The sequence below is a fragment of the Acomys minous genome, assembly GCF_964271855.1.
Source record: "Acomys minous genome assembly, chromosome: 7".
NCBI lineage: Eukaryota > Metazoa > Chordata > Mammalia > Rodentia > Muridae > Acomys > Acomys minous.
This window is the reverse complement of record NC_140488.1, coordinates 73,443,029-73,470,351: the sequence shown is the minus strand read 5'-3', so window position 1 is coordinate 73,470,351 and position 27,323 is coordinate 73,443,029. Positions and strand designations below refer to the sequence as shown.

Sequence of the window (27,323 nt, the reverse complement as noted above, 5' to 3'; positions counted from 1 at the left end):
TCCTCGGGCAATGTTATTATTTCCATCAGAAGTTCTGGGTTTCTGGATGCCTCGTGATCCGAGCCTAGCTGGTCAGTTCCCAGGATCCCAACACTCACATCATACTGAACTGACCTACTGAAACTTCTGAGACAAGCCCCGCATTTGTAACTTCCTTGAAACTTTGGTTATTATCTTATTGAAACTTTTCAACAGTTCCGTGAAGGAAGCTGTAATGTGTCCACCTTGCAGATGTACTTTGAAGAACAAAAACCATTCTCAGTCATACAGTGAAGTAGAAAAACAATCCACAAGTAGGCCTACCTAACACCCCAAATCCAAATACTCCTTTTTCTACATGAATTTCATTCTTCCAGGTTGACTTTGTGCTACATCTGTGGTCAGTATTCCATTTAGTATCTCCTCAATATTTAATATGCTTGCAATCTTGGCATGTGCTTGTGTGCATGCATGCATGTGTGCAATGCATTTGGTCTCCAATTAGATGGAATCCGTTATTCTGCATTAGTATTCTTCCATAGGAACTAGTTCAAAGCATGACAATCATTCAGCTAGCCAAGCATTTCTACCAACTAAGTGTACACTTTAGCTATGGATTCAAAGATACACTGTGCTCTTAAGGAATCTGCATTATTATAGAGAAAATAAGGCAACTGCATTAGAAACAATATCCATACAGAGCCAGATAATGAATGCAGGGTGCTGAGCTTAGTTAATAAAATAAGCATTAAGCAGTTAATACGGAACAGTCAATAAATGGGTAAGTAGGACTCTTAGTAGCATTTGAGAATATCTTAGAGGATGTATAGTATTGTGTGCTTGGTGAGGATGGGAGGGCATGCTGACTGGAAGCAGCAGCTTATATAAAAATACAAAGAATGGTTACAGGCAAGATAGCTCAGTGGGTAAAGGTACTTTCTGCTAAGCTTGATGATCCAAGTTCAGTCTCTGGGTACCACACAGTGGAAGGTGAAAAACAGCTCCTACAAGCTGTCCTCTGACCTCTACATCCATGTGCCACTGTGCAGGAATACCCACCCACATACAAACACACACAGAATAATAAACATAAAACAATTTCAATACAAAGAAGAAAGCTGGGCTTGGTGGCACATGCCAGCAATCCAAGCATTCAAGAGGCAGAGGCAGAAGAATCACAAATTTGAGACCAGCCTAGGCCAGCTAGGGGCTACCAGTAAAAACCCTGTCCCCCACATCAAAATTTTAAAAAAATCTGTAAATAATAATAATTTTAAAAATTCTACTTGATTTTAGTGGAACAGGCCAGATCATGAAAGACTTCAATACTGAGCTAACAAAAACATACTTTACTCTCTTCAATATGGAGAATTTTTGTAGTGTTGGAGATGAAACCCTGGTCTCTGTGTCAGCCAGGCAAGCGAGGTAGACCGCAACCCCTTAGAATCTTCAGAAAAGTATTCTAGAGCAGCAGTTGTGTATGAAAATTAGTTACTTGAGATACTGGAGCTGTGCATGCTGCAAAAGTCCATACAAGGAAGGAATGCTCACTGACTTAAACTAGGCTGGCAGCAGTGGGGAAAGAAAGGAAGCAGTAGAGCCTGGGGAAGCTCAATAGGGCTGGCCTCCTTGCCACCTGGGTAGTGGGGAGAGTGGAAGGGATGAAAGCGAGCTGCTGAAAACTTTGAAAAATAAAAAAATGTATGAAGAGAACACTGCCAGGTCCTGTATGAGAAAGTAGAGTCTTAGTTCAGTGATGAGAGTGTATGCTTAAAATGTGAGGCACCAAAAAGAAAAAAAAGCCAACAGGGAGGAAGAATGCTAAGAGTAAGGCAGGAACTGAGCATGGTGGTGCACGTCTTTAATCCCAGCACTCGAGAGGCATGGACAGGCTGATCACTGAGAGTTCAAGGCCAGCCTAGACAGCCAAGGCTACACAAAAAAAATCCTGTCTTGAATCCACCCCCCCCCCAAAAAAAAGAGTAGGGCAGGATGGACTTTGAAGTAGGATGGAAAAAATGTGATTTAAAAAGGGTTAAGTCTCATAAAACAATAGGTCAGCTGGGTGTGGTGGCACACAATTTTAATCCCAGCACCAAGAAGGCAGAGGCAGGCAGATCTTTGTAAATTCAAGGCTGGCTTCGTCTACTGTTTTATGAAGTAAGGCCCTGTCTCAAAAAATGAAATAAAACAAAAAAACCCAAAAGTAGTGTCTCAAACAACTGATGCATGTGCACATGCATGCGCGCATGCACACACACACTTCCATATTTTAAAAATGATTAAGTTATGAGTGGCCAATCTAGCCAGAATAATATGAGTGAAATAGTTGGACATAGCTTATAATTCTGAATATAACTTCATTGTTTCCCAAACTGAACTTCTGATTTCCCCGCCCAAGTCCTTTCTAGTCTTTCCTCATATTCACACCTGTCCCTGTTGCACAAGCCGGACACCTAAGAGCTCTGTGCCCATTTCTGTTTCTTCACTTACAGATCCAATCCATCAGCAATTTCTATCACTTCCATCTCTAAGACAAGCCTGAAACACACCTGCTTCTTCCCTCTACACACCTGCTACCCCAGACTGGCCACCATATCCTTGGTAAATATCTATTTGGTCTTTCCTTCTACACGTATGTGTGTGTGTGGGGGGGGGGTATATATGTGTGTGCAGGGTTGTTATATAGCAGTTTCCTCCAAGACTGAAACTAAGCTCCTCCAGCTGGGCTATCTGAAGAGGACACTCTGCAAATTGTTGAGGTGTGTAGTGTGCTCCAGATTTTCAGGTTTTGTGAGCTGTCACCACTGCTGGAGTAGGCTTTGGTGATGCAGCTTTCTTTGAGTCATTTCTGCTCCTGTGAGTAATCTCTTATCTATATTCCTGTTAGTAACCTCAATAAAAGTCAATGGCTCGAAAAGTTGGACTTGAGTGGTATCTGTACTTTGGTCTATTGTGGGCTCCCTATCTGTGTGCTGTGTCGTTCCAGGAAAAGTCTGTCACACACCATGGGTGCACGTGTATTTCTTAAAGTATAACTTCTCAGGTGCCATTCCCCTTGCTGTTTGAGACATGGCCCCTCACTGGCCTGGAACTTGCTGAGTAGGTTACACTGGTTGGCTGGCAAGTCCCAAGGAGCCACACCCATCTCCCCAGCACTGGAACTAGAAGTGTGCGTCACCAGGCCCAGCTTTTAAAATACGGGTTCTGAGGGTTGAATTGGGGTACACCAAGGCCTTCACTAACTGAGCTATCTTGCACACCTCTCCTGTTCTTACTACCCGGCCACCATTCTCTTTGTAGCACCAGCGTGAATTACATTTTTAAAAAACTGAATAGGAAACTGGGGCTGGGCAGATAGCTCAGTGAAGTGTGTGCTGTACAATCATGTTGACCTGAGTTCAGATCCCCAGCACCTACATACAGGCCAGCTGTCTGTCACCTCGGTGCTAGGGAGGCAGAAGTAGGCAGATCTCTTTGAGTGCAGGTTCGGTGATTGAACTTGTCTCTAAAAATAGGTGGAGAGTGATTGAAGCAGACACCTGATGTTGACCTCTGGCTTGCACACATGCACATGTGTGTGCAAACACCCACACTCCAGTGAGGGGTAAGGAGAGATTGTTCGCACAACCTGGATGTCATTAAGACCTGTCCCCTACCATGGTGAGGATCTTTGAGTTGGAAGAAAATAATTTGAGATTCCTAGGTGTGGATATTAGGAGGAGAGGATAATTCCAGAAAGGAGACAAAAGAGAGACCACAAGTTAGAACAAAAATCTGAGGAGCAGAGTTTCAAGAAGGATTACTATACCCATTATATACACTGCAAAAATAGTCAAAGATCCTTTCCCACTCAGAAACTTTAGCCCTATGCTTGGTCAAACAGGCAATAGGAGAGGTTATGACCCTAACCAATGACTTAACTTGCTTTTTCCTACTATTGCCAAAGGTAACGTTTGAACCTGCATGGTCAGAATGGGTGGGACAGTTTCCTTTGTAGCCCTCCCTCACCTTCCTTTGCTGGCAGAGGCAGGAAGAAGAAAAATGAATAAATTGAAATAGCACTTTCGCATTGGCTGCCTATTCTTGGCTCACAACCTTTCCACTGATGCTTCAACACACCGACCCTTGTCTTTCCATCATCTCCTAACGTATCTTCCTTGAAGAATACAATTGTTATGAATGGGAACTCTAAACTCTAAAATCAGTACAGGAGTTCAAATCCCAGAATAGTGATTTATTAGCTAATTTACCTTGGGCAATTTACTTCAGCTATCAATGCCTTGGCTCCCTCACCTATAGTAAGGTGTCAACATCACCTACTCCACATGTTGGCTGTAAAGGTAAGATTGCCTATGCATTTGGTGAGCACTCACATATTATTTGCTGTAAGGATTGTTATGTCAAGCATCTTTAGTATGTTTTACATTTATCTAGATCACATTCACTGATGTTAAGTACTTCTTGTGCTTTGAGGCTAGGCTCTTGGCTTCGAGGCACTGCCTTAAAAGAAGTCAGAATTCTACTAGATACAAGATGATGATATCATCAACCCTACAACACTTAAGGGTGACAGAATGTGATATTAAAAATTATTCCAGGAAGAGAAGTGTAAGTAAGGGCTCCACTGAGCAAACTAAGACCTGAAGTTACTCCAATTGGAGAAAAAGTAAAGACTAAGGGGCTGAGGGGGGGTGGCTTGGTGAGTAAAGTGCCTGCCATGTAAGCGTTTGATGCCCAGGACCCATAGAAAAATCTGGGCATGGTGCTTGAGACCCAGACAGGATCCTTGAGGCTTACTGACTAGTCAGCCCAGGCTAGTGAAAGACTCTACTACAAAAAAGAAAAGTAGAGGGGGAGCTTCTGAGGAGTGACACCCCAGGTTGTCCTTTGGCCCTCACATGCAGGTGCACAAAAGTACTTGACATACATGAACACACACACACGATTCTGTAAACTATGGCTAATGGTGACAACTTTTGCCATACCAGTTGTGTCAAATTCCCGCAATGCAGTCAAACTAAATTATCTAGACAGGGAGTGTGGAGACACTGCTCTTCTTTGCTGTAGAAGTACTCGCCAGTTATAGAAATCGCCAGTGAGTATTTCTTTTTTAGTTTTCTGAGACAGGGTTTCTCTATGTAGTTCTGGAACTCACTCTCTAGACCAGGCTGGCCTTGAACTCACAGAGATCCACCTGCCTGTACCTCGCAAGTGCTGGAATTAAAGGCATGGGCCAGCACCCCCAGCTCAAGTCAGTGAGTATTTTAAACAATATGTGAAATATTGATAATACTTAGAATAAACTATTTAAGTTCTTCTCCATTAGTTTAGAAATACCACTTATAAAGAATTGAAATACAGTAAAACTCCATCTTATACTTTTAGCAGTCTGTCTAAAGATAACACTAAACCTGTTTTTTTACATATGGTATGTGGCATATTATAATACAAAGTATACAAATGTTACTCTATTTGATCCAGTTAATGAGCTTTGGGTATACTGTATAATGAAACATATTATGTGAAATAATCGTGAATTAGGTTCAATCATAAAAACATATATAAGGTTTTGTGCAGTAACATCAGACATAGTAAATTCTTTATTCTAACTTCAAAGTATTCTGTGTTTTAAAAAAGTTACAGCATGTGTTTTTCTTCATATTAACACTCTTAAATGACAAAATATCAGTAATGTTTTCTGAAAAGTTACTTTAAAAATTAAATACCAGCACCTGGGCATTCCATCCACAGACAAATCAGTAACCCCAGAGAAATGCAGGTATCAGTGTCATTTCAAGAAAAGAGGTCCAGGAAGGAGTGGCACACCCCCCGCCCCCCGCCCCGCTCCCACAGTGCTTGGCATGCTTCTTATGACTGGAGTACACCTACAGGCTGTGAAAAGATAACTGGCGCAGAACAGGTTGCATGTTCACCTCAAAAGTGACCAGAAAGCTACTCACTGTGTGTTCCCATGCTTTGTGGGAGGGGACAGGTGGGCCATCTGTCTATTGCTTCCACTACCTGTCTGCTAGCATACTGCGCTTACCAAATGTGCTCAGAAGACTGCTCCTGAGTCTGTGACTGTTCTGAGCTCACTAGCTCTATCATACCCGTACTATTCTGGGAGGCAATCTTTAAAATTCTGAGGGAAAAGGGAGTCAAGTAGGGAATTATCTGGGTAGAAACAAAGAAAATTAGGAGAAGCCTCTGCTAAGCCAGGCTACCTATCCATAGAAGCAGAGACCAGGACAGAAGGTATATTTCTACTACCCTTTGTGTGTCAGCCTGCGGCCAGCCACCCTGCTCTCTCAGACACACAACATGCTTTAAAATGTTTTTGAGACAGGGTTTCATACTCGGGCTATCCTGGAACTTGCTATGTAGCCCAGGGTGGCCTTGAATTCATGATCCTCCTGCCTCAGCCTCTCAAGTCCTTGGATTAGCAGTTGAGTATGACCAGGCTTGGCTTGCATTATTATTTACATGCTTATTCAGTCAATCAAATGTCAAGACAGACAAACAGACATATCAGAAATACTTACATAGTATTTAACCACTTACACACACAGATATTGTGTAACAATAAAATACTTGGCCACAGATACCACGACTAAAGGATTTAAGAACTAGAATCAAACAGTGAAAACAAATGTAAGTAAAGAATTGAAGAATAAATGTGGCGGGGGGAAGTTAGGAAGGGGTGATTAGATGTGGTGGGGAGTGACTAGGTGAAATGGAGAACAAGAGTCCAGGAAAGGGGTGTTCAGTGAGGCAGCCACAGACTGGACTACAGGATTTCTCTTTGCTCAAGATAGGCGCTGGCTACTGTGTGGTGTACATGAGTATGCTCCAGAGGCAAGGCCTTGGTGTCCGAGGCCGCTCACAAGGACCCTACCTACCTCTGGTGGTCTCCTGGCCCCCTCCTTTCCCCTCCTAGCTCCACTTCTCTGGGTTATTCCACGTGTTTTCAAATATGTTTCTTCATAAATTTTGACTTCAAGTGTTAACACAGGAATCCTTAAAGTTACATGTGAGCTGACATTTTTTTAATAGTTCACCACAGAGAGGGTAGGAGGCATTGTGGGCAGATAGGGAAAGGACAGCAGTGAAAGGCAATACTACTACAAAGAAACTCTTTTACCACTCAGAGTGAAGCAACCTTTGAGAGAGGATGGAAGCCATAATCCGGTACTGGCTTTTGCTAGGTGAAGGCACTTGAAGAACAGACACTTCCAATTTACAGTAGCATAAAATCCAATGTAGCATGTACTCTCTTGAAATAATGGCCCAATCAATACCCACCACTCCTATACACACAACACCCCACAAATAAGAAAACCAAGCTTCGGGAATAAGTTACTAATACCTGCTCCCCAACAGGAGGTAGAAAACTAAGCTGGTAACAGCTCTACAGAGTAAAAACACACACAGACTTTTGTGAACCATAAAAGAAGAGACAGGGATTGTAGGCCCGGCTGAACCTTCACACTGGAGGCTAGTCTCCAGGTAAGGGTTCTTTAAAAGTAGTGAGATTATCAGCCAAGTTCTCTCTTCTTGGGAGGGATGGGGCAGGAAGGGGACATGGGGGAGTGATCAGGTGTTAACGTCTCAGTTCCATGCACAATCAACTGAGACGGACCAAATATTGAAAGGATTCCAGCAGCTAGAGCCCATAGTCATCACTGCATGGCACAGAGGCTGTGTGGCAGAAACTCCTGCACGTAGGTGGCAGCTGCCTTGGAGAGGTAGGTCATGGTGCCAAATCTGCCACTGGGTGCACTGTCATACAGTAGAGTACAGATGCCAGATGCGGGATCCTTTGCCAACATGATATCATCCGCGCCGAGGGTTTTCTATTTGGTTTGAGAGGGTGGGGAAACACAGTGGAAAGGAAAAGTTACCAATCCTGCTAAGTCAAACTCTGATTAGTGTACCTCAGAGCTGCCTCCCTATCACCAATTCCTTGGCTGTTTAACCAGAAGGGGGTTGACAGGGTTATGAAGGACGGATATGAACTTCTACACTAGACTCCCTAAATTATTTTAATTACTATTTAAATTGTATAAAGAATTTTAAAAATAAAATATGAATTAATAATTGATTAAATGATTCACACTTATTAATAACAGAGAATGTTAACACTTGGAGATAACTCTGGTGGGATTACATTGGAACCTCCACCATCTAGTAGTACTGACTTTGGCTTCATATTTTATTTGGTTGTTATTTCTTTCTAAACCACCTTAATTCAAAAAGACCACAGGAATTACAAATCTAGAGTCTATGCCTGAAATGGACCATATTTTCTGATATGTGGACGGATAGCATTCCAGAACATTTAAAAATAGGATTGTTTAGAAAATCTTGGATACCACTGTCTTCTCTCACAGTGGCCAAGAAAAGGAAACATCTGTTCTATGCTTTTGGTCTCATGTAGCTTGAACTAGACTTGAATTCACTATATAGTTGAGGCTGGCCTTGAACTCTCAATCCTCCTGTGTCCACACTCCTAGATTCTTTGACTGTGGTTCTACCACATTAGGCAACCTACCTGTTCTTGAAGGAACAACTCATTGGCAATATGCACTATTTTTTCCACAGCAATGATGCTTCCAATGCTATGAATTTCAATATCTGCCAGCATGGTGAGAACAAGGATGGCTTCAACCAGAAGTTGGCGGTACTCTGGCTGTGGCACACGATTCAGGACAGACTCCACATGGACAGAGAATTTAATCTCACCTGGGGTCATCTGTGCCAGAGAAAGAGAAAATCACTTTCTATGATGCCATAACTTGAGAACATCAATCCTTTCCTTTGAAAAGCAGCAAAACCTGCTATAACTGAAAGTCGGCCTTCAGCCCCTTTAATGGAATGGTGTAAATTGGTTTAATCATTTTTGGAGGCAATCTGGTAACGCATAGCAAAAGTCATAAAAGTATAAATGTTTTCTTACCCAAAATCTCATCTCTGGGAGTCTGTCCTAAGAAAATAATCCAGAGGAAAAAAGCTCCAAGTTTATGTTTATGGTAGTATCAGCCACACATATGAAACTCAAAGTAATCTAAACATGTCAATGAATGCAAAGATGATGACATGCTATAGCAACTTCATGAGGCTTTATGAAGCCATTTATGAGACTAATTCTATGACCCTGAATAGAGAAAACATTGAAGTCAAACTTGAAATGATAGATGTAATGAATAAAATTAGCGAAATAGCTACATATTGTTATAATAAAATGGATCTTAAGAAATGCAGCTATGGGGCTGGAGAGATGGCTCAGTGGTTAAGAGCACTGACTACCATTCTAGAGGTACTACCTAGGTTCAATTCCCAGCACCTCTATGGTGGCTAACAACCATCTATAACTCCTGTTTCAGGAGATCTGACCTCTTCTTCTGACTACCACAGGACCAGGCATGCATGTCCTGCACATACATACCATACACATTTTTAAAAAATTAAAGTGTGTTGGGGATGGTCTTGTGTACTGTATATTCAGATGCTGGATTTCTGTGCCCAGAGATCTGGTTGCAGTCCAGATGTGGACATTGCCATTATTATTGAAGAATCTCCCGTCTCAATGTTGTGTAAAATTGTTCTCCATTATATCTAATTGGTAAATAAAGAGCTGAACAGCCAATAGTTGGGCAGGAGAGGACAGGCGAGGTAAAGTTTCTAATCCTAGTTATGGGGTCCCAGAGAGAGAAGGATCAAAAAGGAGGTCACCAGGCAGTGAGGAGGTGGCCATGAGGAGGGTACCATCAGAGAATCACCAAGAGGACACAGATGGCGCAAGAAAAGCAAGGGTAACACTAGATGGCAGGTAATGGGGCATGTTGACTGGTAAATAGTCCAGACCAGCATAATCAGGTGAGAATAGATGATTATTTGCCCAGCTATAGTGCTTAAAACATTAAAAATGTAATAGGTTTCCATGCCATTATTTGGGAGCTAGATAAGGTGTAAGAAAAAATTATTTTTACAAAAGTACAAGTTATTTTGGAGTGAAGTAGATTGAGAAGTGCTTTTTGGTAAAATTATATTGATTTTGCAGAAGAAAGTATATTTGGAGTCTAAAGACTTGGATTCAAAACTTGTGTCAGGAGTAAAAGGACATTAAATAATCTATCTCTAAGTCTGTCTCCTTACCTATAGAAAGGAAAAGATAGTCTCTTCCTAGGCATCTTACAAAGTTTGGTTGAAAATCAAATTAAGTAGCATAAAAGTTCTTTGAAGATTTTTAGAAGTATTAGGTTTACATTTTACTATTATTATTCCAACATTGTTCAAATGAAGAGAATGCATCTGTTTAAATACACAGATAGCGTGGTGTTTTTATTACAGAAAAGGTGCATAAGTGACAGTAAAGGTCTAAGACATTACTGTCACTAGCTTTCAGTACTGGTGCATCTAACTGATACTGCAAAAAGTCCAGTTTTTGAGAATTTTGTACTCTCTAAACTTACTAATCCTAGCTTGTTAGTACAAAACCAATAAAAAACATCTGCTAATTAGTGTCTGTTGTTTGTGGCAATGTCTTCTAACCATGGTTATTTATAGATTTAAAAATTACAAATGCTCAGGTTTCCTCTCTGAAAACTCTAATTCACTATGTTAGACAAGAGTGCCCATGTTACTTTAAAATACAATTACAAGGCAAGATCAGCACAAGTCTAAAAGTATCCTATTAGAGAAAGGTTGGGTTGAAATAGATGGGAGACTGCGCGAAGCCATTCATTATTACACTAGTATCTCTGTTGCTTTCTCCAACTCTCAGTCTTATATAGAAATAATTTAATTAACCATTACAAGAAACTATTCGTATTAAAAAAATGTAATTATTCATGTGTATGGTGTGCATGTGTTAGATACATGTATGCTGGTACACCTGACTGTGTAGACACATGTGGAAGCCAGAAGCTGATATGAGATGTTTTTCGAGACAGGGTTTCGATGCACATCCATGTCTGTCCTAAAACTTGCTCTGTAGACCAGGCTGGCCTTGAACTCTACCTGCTTCTGTCTCCCAAATACTGGGATTAAGGGTGTGTGCTACCACTGCCCATCCAGATGTTTTTCCATCTTTTTTTGAGATAGGGTCTCTCACTAAACTTGGAGTGTTCCATTTTAGCTAATTTAGCTGCCTGGCCAGTCCCTGGAGTCCACCACTGGCATTGTAGGCTTGCACAGACATGGCCAACTTACTACATGGGTGCTGGGATCTAAAGTCAGGTCCTCATGCTTGCACAGCAAAGCAGTTTACTCACTGAGCCAGCTCCCCAGCACCATATTGTTATTGTCTAATACATCCACTCCATTTTTATCTCTCTCATGTATTTCTCAGTAGGTTGATTTATAAAATGGTGGGTCTGTTACTTCGAAAACTAATTAGTATAGTTTCAATAGCATCAATTCACTCAATATCAATTTAGTAATTGATAACTGGAATATATCAGATAGCAAGCTTTCTACCATATAAATGTGAGACAGAACCTTACCTCCCTAGTGGTTGAGGAGGGAAGAACAAAACCTTCCACAGAAAGCCCATGACACTGCAAGAGAGAAAAACCTGTTATTATCAAAGGTGAGCTAACAACTGGGAGACTAAAAAGAGAGACTTCATATTTCTAAGTGTGCTTCACAAGTTATGATTTAAGTACTCACAGGCCAGCCAGAGGCCCTATAGCCAAGCATGGGATCGTGCTTTTTAAGTTCCAAGATTCAGGACTAAAATACCATAGTTTGTCCTCTGCTTAGAGGAGTGGAGTGGACAGAGATCTTTTTTTCTGGGATAGACTAGACACTAGATTCACAGACTACCTAGGACAGTATTTTGCTAGGTCCCAGAGTAATCACAAAGAGGTCTTCAAAGACTGCCAAGATGGCTCGACAGGTAAAAAGGTACTTGCCAATAGCTATGAAAGCCAAATAGTATGAGTTTACTCACATAATCCCAAGTAAAGAAGGAAAGGGAGAACTACTTCACAAAGTTGTCCTCTGACCTCCACATGTATGCTGTGCATGTGCCCCCACCATCGCCCCCCCCCTGACACACACACATATACCCACACACACTTTTTTATACAAATACTGCATATTTAATACAAGCAGTCCTGATGAAGTAAAATTGTATAAAACTTTCAAAGTTGTAACATCTTAGTCCAAGTTCACTTATCTAGGCATTTTAGCAAATTAGTCAGACACACACCCATCTTTACATTGAGTTACTCTTATGTCAGTTTCAAATAGCTATTTATTTATAGGGCACCTCCTATGCGCAGATAAACGATGGAAGACAAGACTGTGGCACATCGATAAGCAGTGAGATTTTTATCCCAGAAGGGGAATCTGTCCTTTTGACCAGAAAATCAGTAAAGGTATTACAGAGCAGCTGTCAGGGAGTTGGCTTTTTTTTTTAATATATTGTATTTATTCATATTACATCTCAATTGTTATCCCATCCCTTGTATCCTCCCATTCTTCCCTCCCTCCCACTTTCCCCTTACTCCCCTCCCCTATGACTGTGACTGAGGGGACCTCCTCCCCTGTATATGCTCATAGGGTATCAAGTCTCTTCTTGGTAGCCTGCTATCCTTCCTCTGAATGTCACCAGGCCTCCCCATCCAGGGGACATGGTCAGATATGGGGCGCCAGAGTTCATGTGAAAGTCTGACCCCACTCTCCACTCAACTATGGAGAATGTCCTGTCCATTGGCTAGATCTGGGTAGGGGTTTGAAGTTTACTGCACATATTGTCTTTGGTTGGTGCCATAGTTTGAGCAGGACCCCTGGGCCCAGATCAGCCCGTCATAATGTTCTTCTTGTAGGTTTCTAGGACCCTCTGGATCCTTCTATTTTCCCATTCTCCCATGCTTCTCTCACCTAGAGTCCCAATAGGACATCCTCCCCCTCTGTCCCACTTTCCTGGTAAGTGAAGACTTTCATGGGACATGCCCCTTGAGCTAGTGTCCAGATATAAGTGAGTATATACCATTTGACTCTTTCTGCTTCCGGGTTAACTCACTCATTATGATCATTTCTAGTTCAATCCATTTGTCCACAAATTTCTGGGATTCCTTGCTTTTAATAGCTGAGTGGTATTCCATAGTGTAAATGTACCACAGTTTGTTTGTTTTTTGTTTTTCGAGACAGAGTTTCTCTGTGTAGCCTTGGCTGTCCTGGACTCGCTTTGTAGACCAGGCTGGCCTCGAACTCACAGTGATCCACCTGCCTCTGCCTCCCGAGTGCTGGGATTAAAGGTGTGCGCCACCACGCCTGGCTCATACCAGAGTTTCTTTATCCATTCTTCTACTGAGGGACACTTAGGCTGTTTCCAAGTTCTGGCTATTATGAATAAGGCTGCTATGAACATGGTTGAGCAAATTTTCTTGTTGTGTGCTGGAGCATCTTCTGGATATATTCCAAGGAGTGGAATAGCTGGGTCTTGAGGAAGCCCTATTCCCAGTTTTCTGAGATAGTGCCAGATAGATTTCCAAAGTGGCTGTAGTTTGCATTCCCACCAGCAATGAAGGAGTGTTCCTCTCTCCCCACATCCTCGCCAGCATGTGATGTTGCTTGAGTTTTTGATCTTGGCCATTCTGATGGGTGTAAGATGGAATCTCAGCGTTGTTTTGATTTGCATTTCCCTGATGACTAAGGAAGTTGAGCATTTCTTTAAGTGTTTCTCAGCCATTCGATATTCCTCTGTTGAGAATTCTCTGTTTAGTTCCATGCCCCATTTCTCAATTGGATTATTTGTTTGGTGGTGTTTAACTTCTTGAGTTCTTTATATATTTTGGATATTAGACTTTTGTCAGATGTAGGGCTGGTGAAGCTCTTTTCCCAGTCTGTAGGCTGTCGCTTTGTTCTCTTGACAGTGTCTCCTGCCTTACAGAAGCTTCTCAGCCTCATGAGGCCCCATTTATTAATTGTTGACCTTAAGACCTGGGCTGTTAGTGTTCTGCTCAGGAAGTTGTCTCCTGTGCCTATGTGTTCCAGGCTCTTCCCCACTTTTCCTTCTAACTGACTTAGTGTCTCTGGTTTTATGTTGAGGTCTTTGATCCACTTGGACTTGAGTTTTGTGCATGGTGACAAATATGCGTCCAATTACATATTTTTACACATAGACATCCGGTTAGACCAGCACCATTTGTTGAAGATGCTATCCTTTTTCCATTGAATAGATTTAACACACACACTTTTTAAGAACTTAAATAGGCCTTCAGGAGACTTAGGCTGCAAAAAATAACTCGTAGCATACATTAATGAACACGAGCCATTCCTATTCTCTAGTTGAGTCCTTCATCAGTATTATTATTCTGTCCTATTTTCCACCATCTTTTAAGATGTTAGATATATTATTTACTCTTTACTACTTACTGCAAGTAACTTAAGTTCCAGAAGGGCAGAAGTTGTTGGCTACTTTGTCTTTTGTAATATGAACACCTAGAAGAGATCCTGGTATACCACAGATGCTCAATAAAGTATTATTATCATCATCCTTATCATCATTTGAGACATAGTCACATGTAACCCAATCTGATATTAAATTCAGTATGTGGCAGAGGCTAGCCTTAGACACCAGAAGTCCTGCCTCCACTTCCTCAGTGTGTTCAAGTGCAGGTGTGGATCAATAGATACACAAATAATTCTTCACTTTTATCTAGCATTATCAATATTAAGTTTAAAAATCAATGTAAGCAATTAATTTATTTTAGATTCTAAATAAACTAAAACACTATATAAAACAATCACATATGACCAACATGTTCACTGACTCTGTTACAATTACATGCTATACTCCACTTACTAAGTAATCTTTGTATATTCAATTACCAGTTTTGAAACATGTAAAAATTATTGTTACATTCATGTCTGGAAATACATGTGGTCCACCTCTTTCTTTAGGACCTCAAGTCAAGATTTTGATTCTGCCAAAAAATATCTATTCTTCCATGGCAGACTTTGTTTTTATTCCTACTGCCTTGTGGCTAAGCATCCTTTAAAAACACTTATTTGGCTGGGCGTGGTGGTGCACCCCTTTAATCTCAGTACTCGGGAGGCAGAGGCAGGCGGATTGCTGTGAGTTCGAGGCCAGCCTGGTCTACAAAGGGAGTCTAGGACAGCCAAGGCTACACCGAGAAACCTTGCCTCAAAAAAAAAAACAAAACAAAAACCAAAACACATATTTGTGTATGGTGGTCGTCTGGGCGGGCACAGGTCAGCAACCTTGTTTGGAAGTCAGAGGACAACTTGCTTGAGTCAGTTCTTCCTTTCTATCATATGGATCCCCTGGATGGAACTCAGGTGGTTAGTCATGGTGGCAAGAGACATTTTGCCTTGTGATTAGCATCTTCATTACAAATCATTTTGGCTTTGTATAACAGTTGCTTTGAAAGAAGGTAGCCACAAGATTCAACTCCTTGATGACAAAGAAGAGATGTTTTCTGTAGTTATTACATGGTACTCCATGAAGAACTGGAGAGATAAAATACATATTGGCTCCTATCATGTTACAATAGTTAGCTGCAACAAAGCAGACTCTGAGGAATCTATAAAATGAAGATCATTAGAGCAAATAATCTGAGGGATCAACTTTCACTACTTATAAAATACGACCTGACCGTGTCCCTGGAAGATCACAGTGTTAACTGAGAAAAACCGAAGTCAAGACTGTGATACCCTGTATGAAGTAATTTGCATGTTCTTAGTAAGGGCATTAAAGCAAAAATAGCACCCAAGAGACTGTAAATGAGACCTATGCAATGGAGATATAGCTCAGTCAGTGCTTGTTTCACATGCATGAAGCCTTGGGCTCAATTCCCAGAACAGTATAACTGGGTATGGTGGCACACACCCATAATCCAAACAGCCTGGAGGCAAAAGCAGAACAATCATGATTCAAGGTCATCCTTTGTTGCAATGAGGCCAGCCTGAGATATATGAGAGCTATCTCAGAAGAAAAACAAGGGTGCATCTGTATAAATGAGAACAATCAATGAGTATAATGGTCTTCCTGGCTCTCTAAAGCTAGCATCACCATAATGGTGGGATGTGCCCTTACTTGTCTTTTGTAAACTAGGCCTTAGAAATAAGAACAGGCTGGGCGTGGTGGCGCACGCCATTAATCCCAGCATTTGGGAGGCAGAGGCAGGCGGATCGTTGTGAGTTCAAGACCAGCCTGGTCTACAAAGGGAGTCCAGGACAGCCAAGGCTACACAAAGAAACCCTGTCTCAAAAATTAAAAAAAAAAAAGAAAGAAATAAGAACAAATATCAACCACACTAGTTTTATTTAGGCTGCTGTGGTGGTGCATGTCAGTAATCCTAGCACAACAAGAGTCTGAGGTGGGAGGATCTCAAATTGTATGTCAGCCCAGACAATAACAAAACCCTGTCTTAAAACAAACAAATAACGAGAGCTGGAGAGATGGCTCAAAGGTTAGAAGCTCAAATAATGAAAATAACCGACATTATTAATCAATTGGATCTAACAAATATCTATAGAACATTCCATCCAAACACAAAATAATATACCTTCCTCTCAGCACTTCTCAGAACCTTCTCTAAAACTGAACATAGACACAAAGCAGGCTTCAACAGATACAAGAAGATTGAAATAACACCATGTATTAAAGCTGGACTTCAGCAACAACAGAAAGCCTACAAACTCATGGAAACTGAACAACTCTCTACTTAATAACCAGTGGGTCAATAAATAAATTAATTATTTAACTAAAAACTTCCTAAAACTCAATGAAAATGAAGGCACAGTATACTAAAATGTATGGGACACAATAAAAGCAGAGCTAAGAGGAAAGTTCATTACACTAAGTGCCTTCATAAAGATATTGGACAGATCTCATCCTATTTAAAAGCACACCTGAAAGCTTTAGAAAAAAAGGATGCAAACACACCCAGGAGGAGTAGACAGCAAAAAATAATCAAACTCAGGAATGAAATAAATGAATTAGAAACAAAGAGAACGAGCCGGGTGTAGTGGCGCATGCCTTTAATCCCAGCACTTGGGAGGCAGAGGCAGGCGGATAGCTGTGAGTTCGAGGCCAGCCTGGTCAACAAAGTGGGTCCAGGACAGCCAAGGCTACATAGAGAAACCCTGTCTCGAAAAACCAAAAAGAAAGAAAGAAAGAAAGAAAGAAAGAAAGAAAGAAAGAAAGAAAGAAAGAAAGAAAGAAAGAAAGAAATCGAGCAGTACAAAGAATCAACAAAACTAAGGACTGGTTCTTTGAGAAAATCAACAAGATAGACAAACAGCCAAACTAACCAAAATGTAGATGCCTTCTCCCAAAAAAAATCCAGGGTCAGATGGTTTTAGTGCAGACTTTCAAAAAAGAACTAACACTAATACTCCTCAAACTATTTCACAAAATAGAAGCAGAAGAAACATTACCAAACACATTCTATGAGGCTATAGTCACCCTGATACCTAAAACACACAAAGACTCAACAAAAAAGAGAATTTCAGAGCAAGTTCCCTTATGCATGTTGATGCAAAAATACTCAATAAAATACTCGCAAACTGAATCCAAGAACACATCAAAAACATCATCTACCATAATTAAGTAGGCTTCATCCCAGGGAAACAGGGATGGTTCAACATTCAAAATCCACTAATGTAATATAACCATACTGAAAAAAAAACCACATGATCATCTCATTAGATGCTAAAAAAGCCTTTGACAAAATCTGACATCCATTTTTGTTAAGTCTTGGGGAGAGCAGGGATATAAGGCACATACATAAATACAATAAAGGCAATATATAGAAAGCCGTTAGCCAACATCAAATTAAATGGAGAGAAACTTAAAGCAACCCCTAAAATCAGGGACAAGCCATGGCTGTCCACTCTATCCATATCCCTTGATTGTGGCACTTAAAGTTCTAGCTAGAGCAGTAAGACAACTGAAGGAGAACAAGGGGCTACAAATTGGATAAGAAGAGGCCAAACTATCACTACTCACAGATGATATAATAGTATACATAAGTGACCCACAAAATTCTATCAGAGAATTCCTATAGCTGATAAACACCTTCAGCAAAGTGGCTGTATACAGAATTAACTAAAAATAAAATCAGCACCCCTCCTATATACAAATGATAAATGGGCTGAGAAAGATATTAGGGAAACAACACCCTTCACAATAGCCACAAATAATATAAAATATCTAACAAAGCAAGTGAAAGATCTGTATGACAAGAACTTCAAGTCTCAAAGAAATTAAAGAAGATATCAGATGATGGAGTGATATCATATGCTCTTGGATCAGTAGGATAGTAAAAATGGCCATTTTACCAAAAGCAATCTACAGATTCAATGCAATTTCCATCAAAATACCAATACAATTCTTTACAGGCCATGAAAGAAAAAAATCTCAGTTTCATATTAAAAACTAAAAACCCCAGAATAGCTAAAACAATCCTATATAATAAAAAGAACTTCTGGAGGTATCTCCATCCCTAACTTCAAGCTACACTATAGAGCAATGGTAATAAAAACCACATAGTATTAGCATAAAAATAGACAGGTTGATCAATTGAATTGAACAGAAGACCCAGAAATAAATCCACACACTTATGGACACTTGATTTTTGACAAAGAAGCCAGAACCATACAATGGTAAAAAGAAAGCATCTTCAACAAATGGTGCTGGCCTAACTGGATGTCTGCATGTAGAAGAATGCAAATAGATCCATACTTATCACCCTGTACAAAAAACATCAGGTAGAACTTGAGGAATCTCGTGGAAGAGGGAACTAAGGACTGAAGGAGCCAGAGAGGTCAAGGATACCACAAGAAGACCTACAGAATTAACTAACTGATGCCCATAGGGACTTGTAGAGACTGAATCACCAACCAAAGAGCATGCATGGGATGCACTTAGGCCCCTATACATATGTAACAGATGTGCAGCTTGGTTCTCATGTGGGTCTCCTAACAACTGGAGAAGGTCTGGCTCTGATTCTGTTGCCTGCACGTGGATCCCTTTCCCTTAACTGGGCTGCCTTTTCTATCCTCAATAGGAGAAGATGTGGCTAGTCCTACCTCTACTTGATATGCCAAGGCAGGCTGATATCCATGGGAGGCCTTTCCTTTTCTGAGGAGAAAGGGAGGGGGAATGGAGGGAGCAGAGGAGATGTGAAAGGAAGGGACTAGGAGGAGAAGAGGGAGGGGAAGCTGTGATCAGGATGTAAAATTAATTAATTAATGAAATAAAAAATGAAAAGGAAAGAAGTAAAAAAATAAAATCTTACTTATAAACAATTTCACTGTAACAATAAGGAAAACAGACTAAATTATTAATGTCACAATAAGTCAATTGTTTTGTTTTTATCTGTAGTTTATCTTTCATCTTTATATAACTATAATCATGTTATGATTATGTCACATGTTGGCTAGACGGACTCAGAATTTCAAAAGAGGAATAAAGAACACCACTGTGTTATACTCACTTTTTGCAAAATTTTCCATACTTTTTGATAAAATCCAATTGGTACTCTATTTAATGCTCCATCCAATCTTCTCCGGCGTTGCCATTGACCTTGACGACTATCTTTAGATGTCTGTTGACCACACACCATAGGAAAAGATCCACTACTTGCAGCAATACAGGCTGCAGGGGACTTGGGAGAATAAAGAATGTAAATCAAAAGTCATCTCTGCCCCTGTGATTTAATATCATAACACTTATATTTTAATTTCAAAACTGAAAAATTATAAACAATGTATAGCACAATGAGTAGTAAATATTCTATAGAATCATAAAGCACACAGTAACTGAAAGGGCCAATGTAATGACAGTACAGTAAAGCTAGTCAACCTCTGTACAGCTTGCAGTGTTGTAACTGTCTAATCTTTTATTTGTTAAGATTACAGTATAATTACTTCAGTTCTCCCTTTAATCCCTACAAACACTCCTATATATCCTCCCCTTGCTCTTTTTCAAGTTCATGGCCTCTTTTCCATTAATTTTTGTCACATACATATATGTATTCCTAAATATATAAGTTCATTCTGTTCAGTCTATATAATGTTAATGTTAATTGTATGTGTGTTTTCAATGGTGACCATTTGGTACTGCATAATTAACTGGCGGGCTACTCTTTGGGGAAATCACTTTATAAGGCACTTTGGTGATTCAGAATAACAACCATAAAATGCCAACAATACAGGGCATTCCAAAATGTCTGCTTACCTGGCTTTATCTGTTTATCTTCTAGTTGCTCTATGGTTTTGTTTGTTACTCTCATGACTTTTAATACAGTTTCTGTATGTTACTTTTCTATTGCTGTGATAAAACACTATGACTATGGCAACTTCTAATAGAAAGCAGTTAACTGGGCTTACACTTCTTGAGGGTTAGAGTCCATGATGGCAGAGAGTGAAAGCATGACCGCAGGAACAGCTGGCGTGAGTCTGTTGAGGGTTGGTCTGGTGCTATGTATACAAATGCTAACTACAGACCCCCAAGACATGGCTGCAGTACAGACAAGTGCATTCTCATGTACACTGGTGTTTGTTATGTAAACTTTGCTCTCTATTATCTCTGGTTAATAAAGTTGCTGACAGCCACTGTTGACTGGGCAGAATAGAGGTAGGCAGAAGTTACTGGGCAAAATAGAGATAGGTGGATCACGTGTTTCTAGGCTTGGGGTCTGAGGTAGGGACCATGAGGCCAGGAGGAGGATGGGGGAGAGGAGACAAAAAAGAAGATGGAAAGAAAGAACATGGCCTGATGGAGCAGATCCAGACTGGACAGGCAAGTAACTTGGAGCGTGCGGCTAGGAGGTAGCCAGACTAGTTTAGAAAATTAATTTAAATTGTATCTGCCAGTTATTGTGCTTAAGGCTGTTTAAACAGATCTATAGTTCTCTGTCTCAGTATTTGGGGGTTAGCTGGGGCATAGAAAAGCCCTTAAGAAATAAATATTTTAAAACATGAGTCTTTTGAGATCTCATAGCCGTGTCCTTAATGACACACCTTTTTCAACAAGGTCACATCTCCTAATCCTTCCCAAACAGTTCCACCAACTTGGAACCAAGTATTCAAAACATACAAGCCTATGAGGGCTGTTCTCATTCAAACTACCACAGCCTTGATAAATTAGCCTGTGCCTAAGCACAGGTGGATCTTAATTGGTTAATGTCACAAAAAAGATTTAAAGATTAATTAGTACTATTTCTTCATGAACTTCCAAAAACAGAAAAGAGAGAACATTTCCTATTGTATGAGATCTCCCCAAACCAAAGCTACAAAAAGATAGCACAAGAAAACGGAAGTAAAATGCTTTTTATGTATGTTCAAAATGCTTCAACAAAATGAATTCAGTGGATTACATATCATGATGGAGTGGAATTTATCCTAGCTATTCAAGGTTTTAAAAAATACTTAAATAAGAGCCTGGTAGTGGAGGTGCACATCTTTAGTCTCAGCACTCAGGAGGCAGAGGCAGACAGGTCTACAGAGTGAGTTCCAGGACAGCCAGAGCTATACAGAAAAATCCTGACTCAAAAAACAAATGAAAACTGGAGTGATAGCCTAGTCCTTAGGCATGTGTACTTCTCTTCCTAAGAACTGCAGTTCAGTTCCCAGCACTCATGTCAGGTGGCTCATGACCGCCTGCAACTCTAGCCCCAGGGGAGGCCTCTGGCCCCCAAGAGCACTACACTCATATGCATATGAGTAATTTTAAAAAATTTTAAATACTTTAAAATTAGTGCAATATCAACAGAATAAAGGCTAAAAACTATTCCATTGTCATTAGCAAAATTCAATATGATTTCATGAGTAATAAAAACACTCAGTAAGTTAGGAACAGAATGGATAAAATTCCCTCAATTAATAAAATGCACCTTTTTTCTGTAAAGATGCATAAGGAACAAAGACTGACAATTTCTATCCCTATGATCAGAACATGACAAGGATCCTCAATGGATTTCAGCACTTTTATTCAACATTACAGTGGAGAGTCTAGCCATGACACTATAAGAAAAGAAACCGAAATCGCTGTGTGTAGTGGTGCATGCCTTTGATTCCAGCACCCTGGAGGCAGAAGGAGATGGATGTCTGCAAGTCTGAAGCCAGCATGGTCTACATAGTGAATTCCAGGACAGCCAGAGCTACTGTCCTGAGACAGTGAGAGCCTGCCTTGGGGGAAAAAAACAAATCAAAACAAGAAACAAACAAAAGAAGAAAAAGGAATCCAGATTGGGAAAGGGAAGTTAAGACTATTAAATCTGATGATAACATGATCTTATATCTAGGAATCTTTAAAGCCTTTGATAGTACACTACTTCAATTATTAGACAAGTTCAGTAAATTTGTATGGATTTAAATCAAGAGCAAAATGAATTATATTTCAGCAAAAAGGATGTGTAAGTGGTGAAGAGTATTTGGAAAGATGCCACCACCATGCTTCATCAGAGGAACACAAAGCAAACAGTAAATTATCAACCTTACAGCTATCTGGGATAACCCCTATCTACTAAAGAAAACAACAGATACTGGTGAGTGTAGTGAGAATTCTGGTTTCTTAAAAAACCCTGTTATGTTATGTAAATATCTTTTTGTTTTAATCCCACATGTGGGATATGGGGTTGCTTCAGATTGTCCACAGCTGCTAACTATGATTTGTCTCATGCTCTAGGAGGGGTGTGATTTTTGCCAGCTGCAGTTTGGAACTCTGGGGACTCTTGAAAGTATAAAAGTTTTTCTCTCCTACCTAGTATTAGGGGGTGGAGTTGGAAGGAATAGTGGTGATATAGGAAAAAGAACACAATAAAGTAGCCAAAAGCCTGGCTAAATGTGAGCATGTTAAGAAACTGGAACCCTACACATTTTTTATGGCAATGTCAAATGCTGATGTCACATGGAAAACAATACAAAGAATACAAAACAAAGAATCTTCAGAAAACTAAAAGCAGAACTAACATAGTTGAACAATCGCACTGCTGGACATTTATTCAAGAGTACTATAATTGAAAAAATCTGAAGAGCTATTTGTACTCTCACACTTGATCCAGCACTATTCATAAACGACTTTTGATGAATGGTGGGGAAAATGTGGCACACCAACTCATATGCATATACAGTGGGATGCCATTCAGCTTTACAGGAAACCTTACAGTACTCAACAACATGGATAAACCTAAAGGATGGTATATGAAGTCAAATGATACAGTCAGGGGGCGAATACTGTATGGTTTTGGTTATGTGAGCTATCTAATATAGTCAAATCCATCCAAGGTGAGAGTAGAATGGCGGTTCCAGGGGTTAGAGGGAAAGGAATACTTGCTATGTAATTGATATAAAGTTTCAGTTATGCAAGATTAAAAAATAATAAGTACACCCCCGGGACTATTATTAATGATACAGCAGTATGTACACATTTTAAAGAGATGGGATCTGTTTAAAGATTAGAAGTCCAACAGTCTGAAAATAAAATAAAGAAAATGATCAATTCCTTTAAAAACAGCATTGAAAATAATAATAATGTAGGGTCAACTATGGTGGCACATGCCTTTAACCCCAACACTTGGGAGACAGAGATGGGTGGATTCCTGTGAGTTTGAGGCCAACTTGGTCTACAGAGTAAGTTCCAGGGTAGTCAGGGCTACATAGAGAAACCTTGTCTTAAAACCAAAAGCCAACACCATATGAATAAATATAACAAAGGTACAGAACACGCGCTCTGAGAACTGTAAAATATATTGTAACGAACTACTTAAATAAATGGGAAGAAGCCCATTGATCACAAGATTTTTGTAATATGTTAACTCTTATCTACAGGTTGAACACAGCCTCTATCAAAGTTCCAGATGAATTCTTGGCAGAAATTAATAAGTTGATCCTAAAACCCATGTGGAAAAATGGAGGGACCTATGCTATCTAATACAATCTTTTAAAAGGAAAAAAAGTATGAAGACTCATATAGTTCAATTATAAAATGCACTGTGCAAAGCTATAGTAATCACAACATACTGGCATAGGATTGACCCATGTAGATCAATAGCATGGAATTAAGAAATAAATCACATTTTGGTTAATTAATCTTCAACAAAAGTTTCAAGAGAATTAAATGGGAGAAAAGATCATCTTTTAAACAAATGGTGTTGAACAACTTGACATCCACATGCCAAAGAATGAAGTAGTACCCATCTCACACATACACAAAAATGGGAGTCCCAATGGATTGCTTGGGGGAAAAAAGACCAAAGGCTCCAAAACAAATAAAAAACACAAAAAGGAAAATCAAAACAAACAAGCAAAAGGCCAATAAGACAAAAACAAAATAAAACTCCAAACTTAAACACAAGAAAACAAACCCCTAACCATGGAGTTAATTTTGTGTTGGTATAGGGCCTGCCTTGAAGAGTGGTTAAAAAATAGAGTAAATACAGAAGACCGGGACAGAAGGCAACGACTTTGCTGGTTTTCCAAAAATCATTTTTACAGGTTTGGCATGTGGGCTAGACTCCGGAGATATGGGCTTTTGGAGGAATACCACCATTCCCCAAACTAATTACTATGCCTAAATTGTTTGTATCAACACTGCAGTTTATTTAGAACATGTGCTTTCCTCCTGGGCGTCTGGAGTTTGGGGATAGGCCAGACAGGCTGTTTATGTGACTAGCCCCAAACAAAGACCTGTGATGTACTAGGCCTTTAATTAGCTACTCTGGTTAGCAGCATTTCACCTGTTGTAACAAGTCATTGGAGGGACTTTAGTGTATCCTACAGATTTCTCTGCTGGGGGGAGTACTCTAGAATCCTGTGTGGTTTTCCACGGTTTTCCCCCAGTGCACCTTTTTCTTTTGCTGGTTTTGTTGTTTATCCTTTTGATGCAATAACTATATGATTAGTCCTGTGACTCTTAGTAGATTGCTGAAGCTGGGGGTCGTCTTAGGGAGTTTCCCCTCCCAATATAATCATAGCCTGAAATGTAAGAGCTAAAACTATTTTAATAAAGTCCTTAGGATAAAGGGAGCTGAGTGCCAGCATTCCTCTGTTTCCTAACTGCAGGCTCAGTGTGTGCAGCTGCTTAATGATCCTGTTGCCGTGTCTTCTCTCGCATGATGGACTGTGCCCTCAAACTGTGAGTCAAAAGAAACTGTCTGCTTTCTCATAAGTTGTTTTTATTATGTTTTTTCCCACAGCAATGAGAAAAGTAACTAATCCACTCTTGTAGAAATAGATCTGAGAGAAATGAAAATACATAGTGTTTTGGCTAGTTTTATGTCAACCTGACATAAGACAGAGCCATTTGGGAAGAGGGACTCTCAAATACGAAAATGCTTCCAAAAGAGTAGGCTAGGAAAAGTATGTAGTGCATTTTCTTCATTAGTGAGTGGTGCCATCCCTGGGCAGGTTGAGCAAAGAACCGTGAGGAACAAGCCAGTAAGTAAGCAGCACTCTTCCCTGGCCTCTGCATCACCTCCTGCCTCCAGATTCCTGCCCTGTTTGAACTCTGCCCTGACTTCCCTCAAGGAAGGATTTTGACTGGAAAGTGATGTAAGCTAAAAGAATGCTCCTTAAGTTGCCTCTGGGCGTGGTGTTTTTTCACAACAATAAATACTCTAAGACATATACCTATGTAAAAATCTGTACATAAAGGTTAATAGCAACACTGTGCATAAAATCTTTCAGATGCTCATTAACTGATGAACAGATAAAGAGAATGTGGTATAACAATACTATGGTTATCACTGTACAATAAAAACAAATGAAATAACAATGTGTATGACAATATAAAGAACTGAAAAAATATGCTAAACAAAGGAGAAAATTCATTGGCTAAAATGATTATTTGACAGATTAGATTCAGAAATAAATACCAAATAAAGGATGATAGAAATATTTTCTAAGAAAATGACTTGTATCATCTTAATTTCCTAAATCTTTAATGCTGTCATTATTAACATGGGAATCACAAAGCTGGCCAACTCTTCCTAATATTCAAGTTAACCAAAATAGTACTGCCAATAGTTCCCTTCTTGTTCAGTTTGTGAAAAATAAGTTAGCATTCAAACCAAAAACTATATATGAGTAAAGTATATTATACATATAAGAAAAATGTCATAACCAAACTCATTATTTCAAAGCTTAATATGGTCTAATAAAGTGGAAAAACACAAACATGAAAGAAATTTAATTAGAAAAGAATCTTCCTAAATTGCAAGCTTCATTAGGTCATTTCTATTTTGTTCAATGCGGTAGCTCCTGTGCACGACATAGAGTTGGCATTTAGTTGACATTTACTTACTGAATTACTTCTCAGAGGACTAGCTACAACAAATACCTTTGAAATTTAAAAATGCATCAGAATTCCATAAAGAGCTTATTAGGACTGACTGCTGGGGCTTAGCCTAGTCTTTCTGATTCAGTATCACTAGGATACAGACCAAAATTTGGCTTTTCAAATCAATTCCAAACCATTGTTCATGGTGTCCAGTTCACTGTCTGATGCACAGTGATGTACACTTGCAATAGTTCAAAGAATTAACATATACGCAACAAATACTTATGAAATTGACTTTTTCTAAAATCAGAAAGAGGTTGGACTTGAACTCCTGTTCCTGCCTTGTTAGGCAAGAGACAGACCTCTCTCTTTTATATGAACTTGCTTTGTAGTTATGTTAGTTCTGGATCAATTTGTTTTTATTTATTTAGCTTTTTAGTTTTGGATTTGCTTCATCGTCTGAATGGATACCACAGGAGCACATGAATGTTACAGGAGGTTGTGAATGACCATGTGCGTGCTGGGACTGGAATGCAGGTCCTCTGCAGGAGCAAAAAGTGTTCTTAACCACTGAGCCATTTTTCCAGGTCCTGATTTGTGGATATATATATAGTATGTTATGTTCCATATAACATTATATCAAATGAGATAACAGAAGATGAGTTACCAGAAAGGACGGCGACATCAAATCTATACCTGAAGGATGACCACCACTAGTCTATAAAAGAAATTAAGAAAACAAAAATTTTAAAGAGATGAGGTAAAGCAACCATTATTTGTGTTAAAAATCTATTAGTAGTATTAAACTGCAGACCACTTAAGTAATTATCCCGCATGTTTTAATAAAAAGCCAATACACAAGTTTATCCTAAATTCCATGGTGAAGGTAAAATAAATTACAAACTATCTTGAAATATCTTTGCCCAGAAATTAGAGTCCTAGTAAGAGGCAGAGAACAATGCAAAAAACCCGACAGGCAGGCAAGGATGGGAATCCATGTTATAAAATAAGAAAATAATGACACTCCAGGCTCCCTATCCTCTCGATTACAGTCCTAACCATTTGGTCTCCTTTTGAGACC

General features: G+C 39.7%; 1 protein-coding gene across 12 annotated transcripts in view; it reads right to left on the bottom strand.

Moving 5' to 3' along the window:
- Window positions 1–5,549: 5,549 nt before the first annotated feature.
- The window catches only part of PHKA1 (phosphorylase kinase regulatory subunit alpha 1), a 114,285-nt gene continuing 92,511 nt past the window's right edge, over window positions 5,550–27,323 (bottom strand). For 9 of the 12 annotated variants that reach the window (XM_084788800.1, XM_084788804.1, XM_084788806.1 and 6 more), the window contains 5 exons: window positions 26,910–26,960; window positions 19,458–19,628; window positions 11,487–11,540; window positions 8,534–8,734; window positions 5,550–7,835 (listed from right to left, as the gene is read on the bottom strand). In XM_084788800.1, coding sequence (XP_084644926.1) covers window positions 7,662–7,835; window positions 8,534–8,734; window positions 11,487–11,540; window positions 19,458–19,628; window positions 26,910–26,960 — 651 coding nt within the window. In that variant the 3' untranslated portion in view covers window positions 5,550–7,661. The remainder of the gene's footprint in view (window positions 7,836–8,533; window positions 8,735–11,486; window positions 11,541–19,457; window positions 19,629–26,909; window positions 26,961–27,323) is intronic. The other 3 variants (XM_084788808.1, XM_084788811.1, XM_084788803.1) reach the window with 1 other exon arrangement.